Raw genomic sequence first — 12,424 nt, 5'->3', positions numbered from 1 at the left:
GAAATGGTGACTAACAGTCAACGTGGACGAAGGAATCGATTTGGCTGCATTTGCCTTTCTTCGCGTTGGCGGTTTGACCAGTCCGATCGGTTCAGTGGATCGGGTGTAGATCGCTCCGATTTGGTTTTGGGATTTGTTGGTATGGTTGTTAGGGTCCAGTTTCGACCAAAAGCTCCCTACCAGTGGACACATCAACCTTGTCCTCGACCACCGTTTCCTCCTCCTGGTTAGCGGAGCGGACAGCAAACATGGCAGGCGACGCGAGACTGCTGCTTCGAACCGCAGCCAACGAGCGCGTCAGAGCGGCTGCATCAGGCATCTCGGACCCATTTGCCTCGTACTCATCAAGCGGAAACCTACGATGCTCGGCATGCGACTACCTCACCATCAAGCCCGAGAGTCTATGGGGAGCCCATGTGCTTAGCAAAAGCCATCGCGCCAACGCTGCCAGAATCAAGCAAGAAGACCAGCTGCGTCAAGCAGAGCAGCAACGCACCAAGGATGGCAAACGCAAGGCAGAGGATGCAGATGGAGATGCACAAGCCGATTCGCTTGCCACGAGCACAGATGCAGATCTCGACCAGCAACACTCGGCACTGGCAAGTAAGAAAGCGCGGACAGACGTAAGCGATGCAGCGCCAGCAGTTGACGCTGAGTGGGAGCTCTTCAAGTCGCAAATGGAGTCAACAGAAATTGAGCCAGATCCGTCCACGATACCCTCATCTGCGGGCGCTGCATTGGAAGCGGAAGCGCAGCTCATAACGAACGACAACGCAAAGGACGGGTCGGACGGGATTGAAGACAAGAGCCCAGAAGAGCTGGCAGCGGAAGAGAGAGCACGCAAAGAACAAGAAGAGCGGGAAGAGATCTTCTCGCGCGTGGAGGAAGAGCAGCGCCTACAAGATGAGGCCGACCAGCGTGTCACAGCTCTCAAGGAGCGTTTGCAGCGCATCAAACAGGTTCGTTTAGATCGTCAAAAGGCCAACAAGAAGGCGTAGATGCAGGATCATTGAGCAAGCTGGACGACCTATCTGTTCACAACCCAATCCATACCCAAGACGCCCTTGCAAACAACCTGCATGAGCTTCAAACCCGACACTAGCTTCTCAGTCTTGTCTGTGTTGCTGTTTCGAAGCGTGTGAAGGGTGAGGGCAACCCGAAAAAATGCCCTACAATGTTAGACCTAGCCAATTTGATCCGCCTGCTTGAATTCAAGGCTCGCGTCGCTGTGTGGAGGCGAAAGTGGCAGAAACGGCAGAAGCGGCAAAATGGCCGACGAAAGCGCGAGAATTTCGTGGAAGCTCAGCGCACAACACTCGGACTGAGCTTTGCGGGCGCAGCGAGCAGAAACAGACGAGAAGAACGCCAAAGCCATAGCCAAAGAAAGCACAGACGCATTCTCATCAACGTCTCCGCTCCTTCCCACCCGCCATCATCGTATCAGCTTCCCATCCACCGTAGCTGTTACCATACCTCACCATGTCGGTCGCCGAACTCAAAGCCAAGGGCAACGCTGCCTTTGCCGCCAAGGACTACCAAGGTGCCATCCAGAACTACAACGACGCCATCGCTGCAGCAACTTCGCCCGAAGACAACGTTCACGTTCTCTACTCGAACCGCTCCGCATGCTACGCCGGTCTCCGCGACTGGGACAGTGCGCTCAACGATGCAGACGCTTGCATCAAGGCGAACCCTTCCTTCGCCAAAGGCTACGGCCGTAAAGGCGCTGCCCTTCACGGTGCAAGAAGGCTCGAGGAGGCCGTCGATGCCTACGATGCCGGGCTCAAGATTGCTCCCGAGGATGCTGGTCTCAACAAGGGTCTCGCCGATGTGAAGCGCGCAGTCGAGAACGAAGCCGCCAACGGTCCTGGTCCCGAAGCTTCCCTCGGCCAGATGTTCAACGATCCCCAGCTGTTCGCAAAGCTGAGCGCCAACCCAAAGACCGCTAAGTTGCTCTCGGACCCCGCCTTTATGGCCAAGCTCAAATCCATCCAGGCCAACCCCAAGGAGGCCAGCATGGCTTTCCAGGACCCACGCATGATCCAAGTCATGGGTGTGCTCATGGGCATCGACCTCCAGGCTTTCGAACGTCCCGAAGGCTCCGACGAGCTCCCCGCCGACCTCGAGAACCGTCGCGAAGACATCCAGAGCCAGACCGGCGCATCTTCCTCCTCCGCCGAGCCACAGCCTTCCGCCGCCGCCGCCGCCGCTGCCCCTGAAGTCGAGATGAAGGACGCCCAGCCCTCTTCCTCGTCTGCGCCTGTCGAGGAAGAAGAGGATGAAGACAAGAAAGCCAAAGCAGCAGCCGACGCCGAAAAGAAGCTCGGCAACGAACGCTACATGAAGCGCGACTTTGACGCTGCCATCCCACACTACCAAAAAGCGTGGGATCTCCACAAAGACATCACCTACCTCAACAATCTCGGCGCGTGCTACTTCGAACAGGGCAAGTACGACGAGTGCATCAAGGCGTGCGAACAGGCCATCGAAGAGGGCCGTTCCATGCGAGCCGACTTCAAACTGGTCGCCAAAGCCTACGGACGCATCGGTTCCGCCTACTCCAAGCAGGACAAGCTGGACCTCGCCATCAACAACTTTGAGAAGTCGCTTACCGAACACCGTACGCCTGATATCCTCGCCAAGCTCCGCGACACGGAAAAGCTGCAAAAGGAACGCACTCGACAGGCCTACATCGACCCGGCCAAGGCCGAGTCGGAGCGAACGCGTGGCAACGAGCTGTACAAGAACGGCGATTTCCCCGGTGCGGTGGCTGCTTTCACCGAAGCCATCAAACGCGATCCTAGCGATCCAAGGGGTTACAGCAACCGTGCTTCCGCCTACACCAAGCTCGCCGCTCTGCCAGAAGCACTCAAGGACAGCGAAGAAGCCATCAAGGTCGATCCCAAATTCGTCAAGGGTTACGTGAGGAAGGCTAACGTGCTGTACAGTATGAAGGAGTTCACAAAGGCTATGGAGGCGTGTCAGAAGGCCGAGACGGTGGATGCGGCGCAGGAGGGAGGTGCGAAGAACGCGAGGGAGATCCAGGCGTTGATGAGCAAGTGCATGAACGAGCTGTACTCGCAGAGGAGCGGAGAGAGCGAGGAGGAGACACTGCAGAGGGCGATGCGCGATCCAGAGGTTGCGCAGATCATGCAGGATCCCGTCATGCAGAGCATCTTGCAGCAGGCGCAGGGAAACCCCGCTGCGCTGCAGGAGCATATGAAGAGCCCGATCATCAGAGAGAAGGTTCAGAAGCTCATTGCTGCAGGTATCATTCGTACCCGTTAAGACGATGTACATTCGAGAAAATGTCATGTTTCACAGTGCCCGCGCTTGCACCGTATGAGGTTTGTGTGAAAGATGGTGAGGAAGGGAGGAGAGATTGACGGTTGTACAATGGAGGATGAACGTGATGCTCGCTTTGAGGGTGTGGACTGAATGTCGGTCGCTGCGTTGTTCATCCAAGGATGAGACTCGAGCTCGGGCCCTCGCTTCCACGCGGACTGAATTCTCCCCCGCCGATGTCAGACCACTCGTCCGAGGTGTGTCCCTCATCCTCCTCCTGCGTTTTTTCCACTTCCAGGCCACCGTCCTTGCCGCTCTCTGCAACGTTCCGACCCTTCGCAGACCCCTCGATCCGGGTATCTTTCTTCACCAGCCCGCGCGCATACTCCAGATCCCTGTAGATCACCTTGACCGCGGTGCCTACGCCGTCCTCGCCGCGGATCTGTTCGCCCAGTCTCCTCGCCCTTTCGATCTGCTTCTTGTCGCTCGTCGCCTTGATCAAGGCCTGCGCCAGCGTATCGACCGTAAGGTGCCTGACGCAACTTCCGACTCCCAGGCTTTCGATCTGCTGACCCCAAAAGAATTGATCTCCAAAGTACGGCTTCACTACCGTCGGCAAGCCCGCTCTCAGACTGGCGCCCAGTGTTCCCGCACCGCCGTGATGACACGCCGCGTCAATTTGCGGGAACAGCCAGTCGTGTGGAACCGATGTCACCTGGTAGACATCTTCCCCGACGCCGAGATCAGTTGCGGCGGATCTGTCAGAGGAAAGCCTGTCCGACCAACCTTTCGACAGGATCGCACAGACACCGCTCTTTTCCACCGCCTGCAAAACACACTTAGTCATAGCCACCGCGTCGGGCACCACAATCGACCCCCACCCTATGTAGACCACCTTCCTCCGCCTATCCCTGGCCCTTTTGATGAACGCAACCAGATCCCCAGGTGGCTCCCACTTCTTACTCTCCGAGTTGTCCGGGTTGTCCAAGAACCAAAATCCGGTAACATGGATCCACTCGAACCAATCCAGTGGACGCGGTACCAGGCTCGGTGAGAAGTTGTAGATGAAGGGGACCTTGTGCTGTTCCAGTTTGTCAAAGTTCGTCGGCTGGAGGCCGAGCTGCTTCTTTCGCCATCGGTTGATCTGGAAGGCAGAAGCACGCCAGAACATCTGATCAAAAATGACGTACGACATGTAGTTGTAGTTGCCGCCTGCCTTCTTGTTGGGTACAGCAAACGCGTGTGGGTAAGCGCGGGTCCGTGTCCATGGCATGGTGAACGCTCGAAAGTAGGGGACTTGAAGTGCCTCGGCTACGTGAATGCCAGCGATGGCGCTCGGACATTCGATAATGACGTCGGAACCTTGACAAGCGCGCCAGGCCGATGCTAGGAGGTCGTCGAGCCAGTCGCGGAATCTGGTCACGCCCTCGCGAAGGAAGGATACGGTGAAAGTGCCATTCTCGACACAGATCCGCATGAGTTCGGCGGGATCGCCGCCAATCTCGCTGAACTCGATGCCGTGTCCCAGGATCCAGTCTCCGAACTCGGCGTGAGTTGCGATCCTGACTCGATGTCCGTCGGCAAGGAGACCTTTGGCGAGTGCAATGTACGGCTGGACGTCGCCTCTCGACCCAATCGTCAGCATCGTGAATGTGAGCGGGGCGGTTGGGGCGAAGGAGAGGACGCTTGAACCCTCTCCCAGCTGTGAGAGATTGCTTGATTTGCCGCCGAGGGCAGACCCGGTTGGTGAGAGCATGGACGAATCCGCCGACGAGGCCAGAGATGTTGCTGCAGCACCGTCATGGATCCGTTCGCTCAAGTCTCGAAGCACGAGCGCGTGAGATCGTTCGCGAGTGGCTGACTCACGCGACGCTCGACTGCCTCGTCCGCCTCTGAGGAGCTCGAGCTGATACTCGATCAGAGACAACAGCTCGTCTCGTCGGTGAGCCGACGCGATCTCGATGAACAGCTCTTCGTGCCCGCTAATATTGATCACCATCCCGTGGTGGCCCGGGCGGAAGGCGACATGCTTGGCAGCCGAGATGACTTCTTGCAGAGGAACAAGCATGAGCGTCCGGCCTACCGTCTTTGCCGCGATGCCAGACGAGCGGAAGGCGAGGTGATGCTCGCCAACAAAGAACCTTCCAGCAATGGGCAGGACTCGATATAGATAGGCATGAGTATGACCGATCAGACCTTCATTGTCTCCGACGCCGAAAGTGTCACGGAACTCAGCGGCGACGCTCGTGTGGTCAGGTGCTGCGGCTGCTCCATCGTCTGCGTCGAGTATCGAGTAACTGGACTGGGTTGAGTGCATCGAGTGCGACAGGGTATCATCGTCGTTGTCGGTATTGCTCGACTCACCTCTGCTGACGTCGTCGCCTTTCTCGTCAGACCACTTCTCGAGTACTCTGCGGCGCCGTCGAGTGCCTGGATCTTTCCACGGCGTCTTCGCCGGAGATGCTGCCGAAGTGCTGTCTGTCACACGCCCCAAGACCCTAGCGGGAGCAGCCTTGAGCCAATCTGGGATCGCCCATCCTCTTTCCGCTTCCTTCTGAACGTCGTCGAAGGATGATGGCGGATCTGAAGCGGACGGCGATGGCGGATAGGTGTGCGAAGACTCGGTAGAAAGACGCTTGAGAGCAGCGGCGCGTGGTGTGGTCGACAGAACAGCGTCTGTCGAGCCCTCTTGCGACGTTCCTCGTACACTCACTGGTATGGCGACCGCAGCTGCGGCTGTCGAAGCGGACCCTGTCGACTCGTCCCCTTGATCGGCTGATTGACGCCATATGAGTCCTGCAGCGGCTCTGGCGGCTGGCTCGGTTTGCGAGATCTTTGTACCCTCTGCCTCTCCTCTGCGCGCGTCTTGGTCGCCCGGTTGAGAAGGTACGAGCACCTTGGCGAGCACTGGCACCTCCTCTAGCGACTTGCGCGAGATTGAAGTCGCATGCGTAGCGCCCGTCGAGTCGCGAATGCTCAACCTAGAAAGGTTGAGGGCCTGGTCGCCGCCCTGCAGCGACGCAACAGAAGCTCTCCCCATCTGATCAAGAAGCGCAGTGAGACCAGAGATGAAGGCACTGGGTTTGGTGAGGTGCAAGAAGTAGTACTCGTCGACCGAAAAGTCGCCAGCCTCGTCGACAACAGTGATGCATACCATCTCGGTGCCCTCGACGGAGAGCGTTGTCTCGACGTTCATGACCGTTTCGAGCGGGATGCTGATGCGGACGCTGTCGCCCTGATTTTGAGCGCGGAACGTCTCTTTCTGCAGAGCTGTCACCCAGGCATCCCTGCTGTGCTCATCCTCTGCAAGGAAGGTGAATCTGCGTGCTGGTGTGGTCACCTTGAAACGATCCTTGTGGGACGTGGAAGGCTCCACGGCTGACACTTTGCGGAGGTCAATGTGACCCTGGGGAAAGTACGGATCTCGGTCGCTGTCGTGCCAGCTGAGCTTGCCGCCTTTGAGCGACGCCCAGTGCTTGCTGAAACGATGGGTCCTGCGCGTGCGCTTGCCGAGCAAGCCGGTCTTGACCGTCTTCTCGTCGCGCGAGGGCAGGTAAGCGTAGAAGCAGACATGGCTGCTGGTGAGGTAGAGATGTCCTTGCAGAAGCAGCGATCGAAACAGCCAACACGGCTGCGCTAGCAGCAGCGTCTCTGCAGTGTCGAGCTGGAAAATTTCCTTGAGCTGGTGAAGCAGTCGGATGCGAGCCGAATCCGACACATCCACTGTAGCTAGCCTTGAAGGCGATGCCGTTTGATAAGGGCGTATTAGCAGCGGATCCGAGTCGCGATCGATAGGCTGACCAGCATCGGACGGCAAGCGCACTACGCTTGGCTGCTGTGAGAGCCGTGCCTGTTGCGTGTCCGTCGACCCTTGGTCGGGTGGGCTGCTGCCATATATTGACCGAGACCCGTGCTGGTCATCGTCTGCATCTCCTGCCAGCTTGGAGGTGGATCCAAACATCGATGCTGATGCGACATTGTGAAGGTGCGATCGAGGGTTGCCCGGCCTCCTCGTTGTCCTTGTCGCTGTCGAGTCTCTCGACGACGAGATGATCTCGCTGTGTGTGAGGGATGTACGCTTGGAACGTTTAGGCCCAATTGTGGCGACCGAAGCATCTAGCGGTGATCTGCTACCTTGTGGGGTCGAGCCATCGTCGGAAACATCGTCTCGTGCCAGAGCCTGCAAACGGCCCTTGGCTGTGCGATCCAAGATCAGCTTGGTGTGATCGGATACGTGCGGCTGCGATTCGTCGGTTGGAGAATCTCCGATGGCGTCGTCTAGTATCGTCTGCCGATAGAGGTTGGTCGAAGCCGTGGCTGGCTGATAGCTGGGTTGTTCCGACTCTTCCTCATCGTCTTCTCTGTAGCCCTCTCCATCAGCGTCGAAGAACGTGCTTCCGACGAGACTGAGCATCTGCATCAGCCCTTGCGGTTCGGCATGGAAAGCGACATCAGCGACGCCATGCTGGTCCACGTCCACCGCTGGCTCGTTCACGGTCGATGCAGACTGCCTAGCACTCTGTGATGAGGCCGAATTGGGCGCAAAGATTCTGGTTATTGGTTCCAGCGCCGGTCTCCCGAGCTCTCGCGAGCCAGCTAATGAAGAGATGGTCGAGATATCACGAGGCGTCCAAGGGTCCAGTCGGGGAGATGTGGGAAGAGGTGGCGTGTCAAGATCCACCGGGACCTGTACAGGGGGTGGTACTTGTGGCCGTTCGCCATCTTCATCTTCGACTGTGAATGGATCCAGATCGGCTTCATTCGGCTGCGTTGCTTGTGATGTGCTGGTCGAGGCCTCATTCTCTGATATTCGGGGAGAGCCGGCCCGTGAGCTTGATGCTATTGTCGCCAATGTGCGAGGATGCATATTGGCGCTGGTATCGGCAGTCGAGTGACGTCGATCGGGACGACTCGGCGGGAGTCCTTATGACGAGGCGCAAAGGAGCGGTGTTCCCATGTCGATATGTGATTATGTTGTGTCAACGGCGTAGACGACGTGGTGACTGGAGGTGATGTGATCAGAAGGGGCCGATTGTGTGCGATGAGAGTGATTGGGGAAAGGCGAGATCAGGATGCGCCGTTGTATGCGCGGCACCAGGCACGGCTTGCTTGTGGCGACTTGAAATTTCGAGCCAGGAAAGGATAACTTGGAGATGCTGTGGATATTGGGATTGGTGATGCGAGAGAGGGGTTGGTGCGGGTCGCCAACGTCGGAGAGATGCTGCAGGGTCCTTTCTCCTTAAAGTTAATGTTGCCTAAGTTGCAGCACAGATCGCGTCTCGCTTTCGCCCCTGGCTGCTGCGAACGAGACACCTCACTTGGGCCCCTTGACGGCCGAGCCGCTGTGGGAACGGCAAAAGGAAGCCGCACGCGTTGTGCGGATCGAATCGCTGATCCAGCTTCATTAACAGCCCGATGGATTTTTCGCCCGAATTCCACTTTTCTTTCTCGCAGGGCCGGTCCATCTTGCTTTGCTTGTGTTACTGCCTCGCTCTTCACCATCTCCGTTTTGTACGATCTTCGTCAGATGGACATTCTTGCTGCGACAAGTTACAACAGCACGCCAAAAGCTCCCATGAGCATCTGAGGTCTCAGACAACGACCAGCTCCGTGTTCCGTCGCGGCATCCCGCCGCAAAGCACCAGCACTTGCCGGAGAGGCAAGGCTCGACGCTCAGCATGTCGCGAGGCGGTCGGGGCGGTTTTGGCCGCGGCGGCGGCAGGGCTGGCGGCGCTGCCAACAATATGCCCCCCATGGGCCTTAGCTTCCAAGAACTCGGCAGCCTCGACAAGACACCCTCCAAGCTATACCCGGAACCACCCACGGTGCCACGCATGGAAAGGCCCGACGACAAGGAGGTCCGCTACGCCACGTACCAGCTCATGTACCTGCAAGAACAAAAGACGTCCGCATATTGGCCCACTTTGGAAGAGCGGAAGCAAGCCGACCTTCCTCGCTTCTCCGATCGCTATCGTCCCGAGGCGCAGGATCTTCCTTCGCTCCAGTCGATCAACCTGCAGAAAGAGGTCTTTCCAAAGGGTCTCTGGGATGCATTCATGCAAGGCGAAGCAAAACGGGAGGAGCAGAAGGCCAAGAAGAAAGCTCGCCGCAAGGTCAATTGGGACTCGCTCGATCTCGAGGATCGTGCTGGTGCGGAAGACGACATAGGTGAGGCATCCTCCGAGCCCGAAGATTTAGGCGACTACGAAGACGAGGTCGACGACGATTACGCCGAAAACTACTTCGACAACGGTGAAGACGAAGACGCTGGCGACGATGACGGAGGCGAAGCAGTGTACGACTGATCGCTCCTCGCACCACCATGGGCCCGCTCGCATCTCAGCGTCCCCCTTCTCGCATTGTAACGTCTTTTCCATGCCCTCTCAGGTATCCTCGCATCTGTATTTGTACCCTTCCTGTTCCTTTTCTCACTTCAAATGCTGCTAGTGTTCTAGTTGCTAGCTCTCTGAGCTGGATGTGACAGAGATGCGTCAAACAGGATGCACGAAGAAGAGCTGTTCGAGGTCTTCTGTGTGCGGGAACAGCCACGGAAATGTTTTATAATGTTATGGCTCAGTTTTGTCACAACTATCGAAATTGAGACACGGCAACTCACGCGAATGGGCCCTTCTGATGCTGATTCAACTGAACTAACACCAGAGCCCGGCCACCTCTCCTGCGAAGCCTCCATCATCCATCATCCCAAGCCTGCCTGATTCATCCGCTGACTCGAACAGCTATGTACTGGCTTCGAGGGTTGCTCAGCTGGCTAGAAAGAGAGAGGTGGCAAGTCGAGTGAGCAATGTGCAGCAGTTATGTAAACCCACACCCTCAAATGGATTCTTTTCCCTCCCTCTCTCCTTTTCTTCTTAGGGACCGATGTGCCGGGCGAGGAGGGTCAAATTTTCTCGAGAAGGTGAACCCTTTTCGCGGCGTTCGCAAAAGCACGGAAAAAATCTGGAATCTTCTCTCTCCCAGCAGCGTCCAGCGTCCGGATTTTCGCACGGGGCCGTGCTCTTTCAACAGCAGGCCGCGGTAAATTTTGAATTGCCTCCACCCGAGAGAGTGAGAGACAGGAAGGAGGAGCTTCCTTTGCAATACGGCAGGCGTACGACATCCGAAGCTACCACCATCATCATCACCGTCATCAACCTCTTTCCCCTCACCGGATCGGCTTCTACTCCCTGACACGCCTTCCTGGCTGCTCCTCGTCCTCGCGAGCTTCTCGCTGGCATCGCAAGGCCGTGCGACTGGCTGCTCTCCGCAAGGTTCCAAGCTGGCAGCCATGCCCGTTCCAATAGCTCGCGGCGCCGCGGCACGCCTCCCTGCCCTCTGTACACCCTCCTCTTCGACAGCAATCAGTGCTGCACCACGTCTATCCCTCACATCAGCAACCAGCAGCACTTCTGCATCTCCGGCTTCGTCTCGATCCCTTGTCAGCTGGTCTCGTGCGTCGAGCAACCGTCCCCGCTCGTGCGGCTCGTGCGGCTCCCAGCTTTCATCGTCCTTCACCTCGACACGATCCTTCACAGCTTCCGCCTCCCGTTCTGCCTCCCCGAAAGATCCGTACTCTGTTCTTGGCGTCAAAAAGGATGCAGACGTCAAGGACATCAAGCGCGCTTACTACGGTCTCGCAAAGAAGTACCACCCAGACACCAACAAGGACAAGGATTCGAAGGAACGCTTTGTAGAGATACAGAACGCCTACGACCTGCTCAGCGATGACAAGAAGCGTGCTGCCTATGATCAGTACGGTACGACCGACGGTCAGCCCGGCTTCGACCCCTTCGGAGGCGGAGGCTCGTCCCCCTTCGGCGCAGGCGGTTTTGGCGGATTCCAGGACTTTGGCGGCTTCTCCAACTCGGGTGACGCAGGCTCCATTTTCGAGAGCCTATTTGGTGCCTTTGGCGGCGGAGGCAGGCCTGGTGGTCAGCGTGGGCCGGGATTCGGTGGAGCAGGCTTTGCAGGAGAAGCGCGAGGAGAGGATCTCGAGACCACCGTCAACCTCAGCTTTGAGGAAGCGTGCAAGGGCTCCAAGCGCAAGGTGGTCATCAACCCAATTGAACGATGTGGCACCTGCACCGGATCTGGTCTCAAACCTGGCGCCAAGAAGAGCACATGCGCCACCTGCGGTGGCACAGGTACCCGCACCTTTGTCATCCAGAGCGGCTTCCAGATGGCAACAACGTGTCCATCGTGCGGAGGTGCCGGCTCTAAGGTCGCACCCGGCGACAGCTGCAACACCTGTGATGGCGTCGGTAGGGTTCGCGGACGTAAAGAGGTCGAGATCGATCTCCCGGCCGGTGTCGACGATGGCTTCCGTATCCGCAAGGATGGGTTCGGCGACGTTCCGATCTCTGGTGCAGGCACGCCCGGCTCGCTCTACGTACGCATCCACGTAGCACCCAGTCGTATCTGGAGGCGACAAGGCTCGACGCTCTTCTACCCAGCTACCATCCCTGTCCACACGGCTATTCTCGGCGGCAAGGTCCGCGTACCGACACTCGATGGCCCCGTCGAGGTGCGGGTGCCAGCGGGTACGCAGGTGGGTGAGGAGATGATGTTGCCCGGCCGCGGTGTTCCATCACCGACACGACGAGGACAAAAGGGCGACCTGATCGTCCAATTCGAAGTCAGCATGCCGCGTTCGCTCACCAAGCGACAGCGCGAGATCCTGCAGCAGTACGCCGACGAGGTCGAGGGTCGATCCTCGACGACCGCATCCAGCGATAGTACCTCGTCGAGCAAGGGCGCCAAGACAAGTGCAGTGGCAGGCGGAAGCTCATCTGCATCGTCAGCCAAGGAGACGCCCAAATCAAGTCAGTCGGCGTCTTCCGCTTCTGCCTCATCGTCTGGCTCAAAGACCTCTTCGGCTGCATCCGAGACAAAAGCATCAACGAAAAAAGCATCACCAGGTAGGTTCACAATCCATGCTTCCTCGCGCTCCGACGCCGCAACCGATGCTGCGGCCCAGGCTGAAGCCCGGTCAGAGACTGCCTCCTCCCAAGACCAAGGAACCTCGTCCGATGGCGCGTCAACGCATTTGGAGGACCAGCAAAAAGGCTTATTGGGTCGCGCATGGGACTGGTGGACGAGTCGCAAGTGAGGCATCGCAGTGTCAGTCTGTCAGATTCGAGCA

General features: G+C 57.9%; 6 protein-coding genes across 6 annotated transcripts; 5 read left to right on the top strand and 1 right to left on the bottom strand.

Annotated features, from left to right (window-relative positions):
• Positions 1–248: 248 nt before the first annotated feature.
• PHSY_000711 (hypothetical protein) lies at positions 249–998 on the top strand (the record flags this gene model as incomplete). Its single annotated transcript, XM_012331345.1, has 1 exon — positions 249–998. One exon carries the CDS (start codon positions 249–251, stop codon positions 996–998), a length of 750 nt encoding a protein of 249 aa, XP_012186735.1.
• A 481-nt stretch (positions 999–1,479) lies between these two features.
• On the top strand, positions 1,480–3,288 carry PHSY_000710 (hypothetical protein; the record flags this gene model as incomplete). The annotated part of the gene is made up of 1 exon (XM_012331344.1): positions 1,480–3,288. One exon carries the CDS (start codon positions 1,480–1,482, stop codon positions 3,286–3,288), a length of 1,809 nt encoding a protein of 602 aa, XP_012186734.1.
• A 169-nt stretch (positions 3,289–3,457) lies between these two features.
• PHSY_000709 (glycosyltransferase) lies at positions 3,458–8,152 on the bottom strand (the record flags this gene model as incomplete). Its single annotated transcript, XM_012331343.1, has 1 exon — positions 3,458–8,152. One exon carries the CDS (start codon positions 8,150–8,152, stop codon positions 3,458–3,460), a length of 4,695 nt encoding a protein of 1,564 aa, XP_012186733.1.
• An 811-nt stretch (positions 8,153–8,963) lies between these two features.
• Positions 8,964–9,590, top strand: PHSY_000708 (hypothetical protein; the record flags this gene model as incomplete). The annotated part of the gene is made up of 1 exon (XM_012331342.1): positions 8,964–9,590. One exon carries the CDS (start codon positions 8,964–8,966, stop codon positions 9,588–9,590), a length of 627 nt encoding a protein of 208 aa, XP_012186732.1.
• Positions 9,591–10,164: 574 nt separating this feature from the next.
• Positions 10,165–10,473, top strand: PHSY_000707 (hypothetical protein; the record flags this gene model as incomplete). The annotated part of the gene is made up of 1 exon (XM_012331341.1): positions 10,165–10,473. One exon carries the CDS (start codon positions 10,165–10,167, stop codon positions 10,471–10,473), a length of 309 nt encoding a protein of 102 aa, XP_012186731.1.
• A 97-nt stretch (positions 10,474–10,570) lies between these two features.
• PHSY_000706 (chaperone regulator) lies at positions 10,571–12,391 on the top strand (the record flags this gene model as incomplete). Its single annotated transcript, XM_012331340.1, has 1 exon — positions 10,571–12,391. The coding sequence occupies one exon, from the start codon at positions 10,571–10,573 to the stop codon at positions 12,389–12,391; it is 1,821 nt and encodes a 606-aa protein (XP_012186730.1).
• Positions 12,392–12,424: the final 33 nt, after the last annotated feature.

This window comes from Pseudozyma hubeiensis (assembly GCF_000403515.1).
Source record: "Pseudozyma hubeiensis SY62 DNA, scaffold: PHS9, whole genome shotgun sequence".
NCBI classification, from domain to species: domain Eukaryota; kingdom Fungi; phylum Basidiomycota; class Ustilaginomycetes; order Ustilaginales; family Ustilaginaceae; genus Pseudozyma; species Pseudozyma hubeiensis.
The sequence above is the reverse complement of the archived record's forward strand: the minus strand, read 5'-3'. Positions and strand labels throughout refer to the sequence as shown.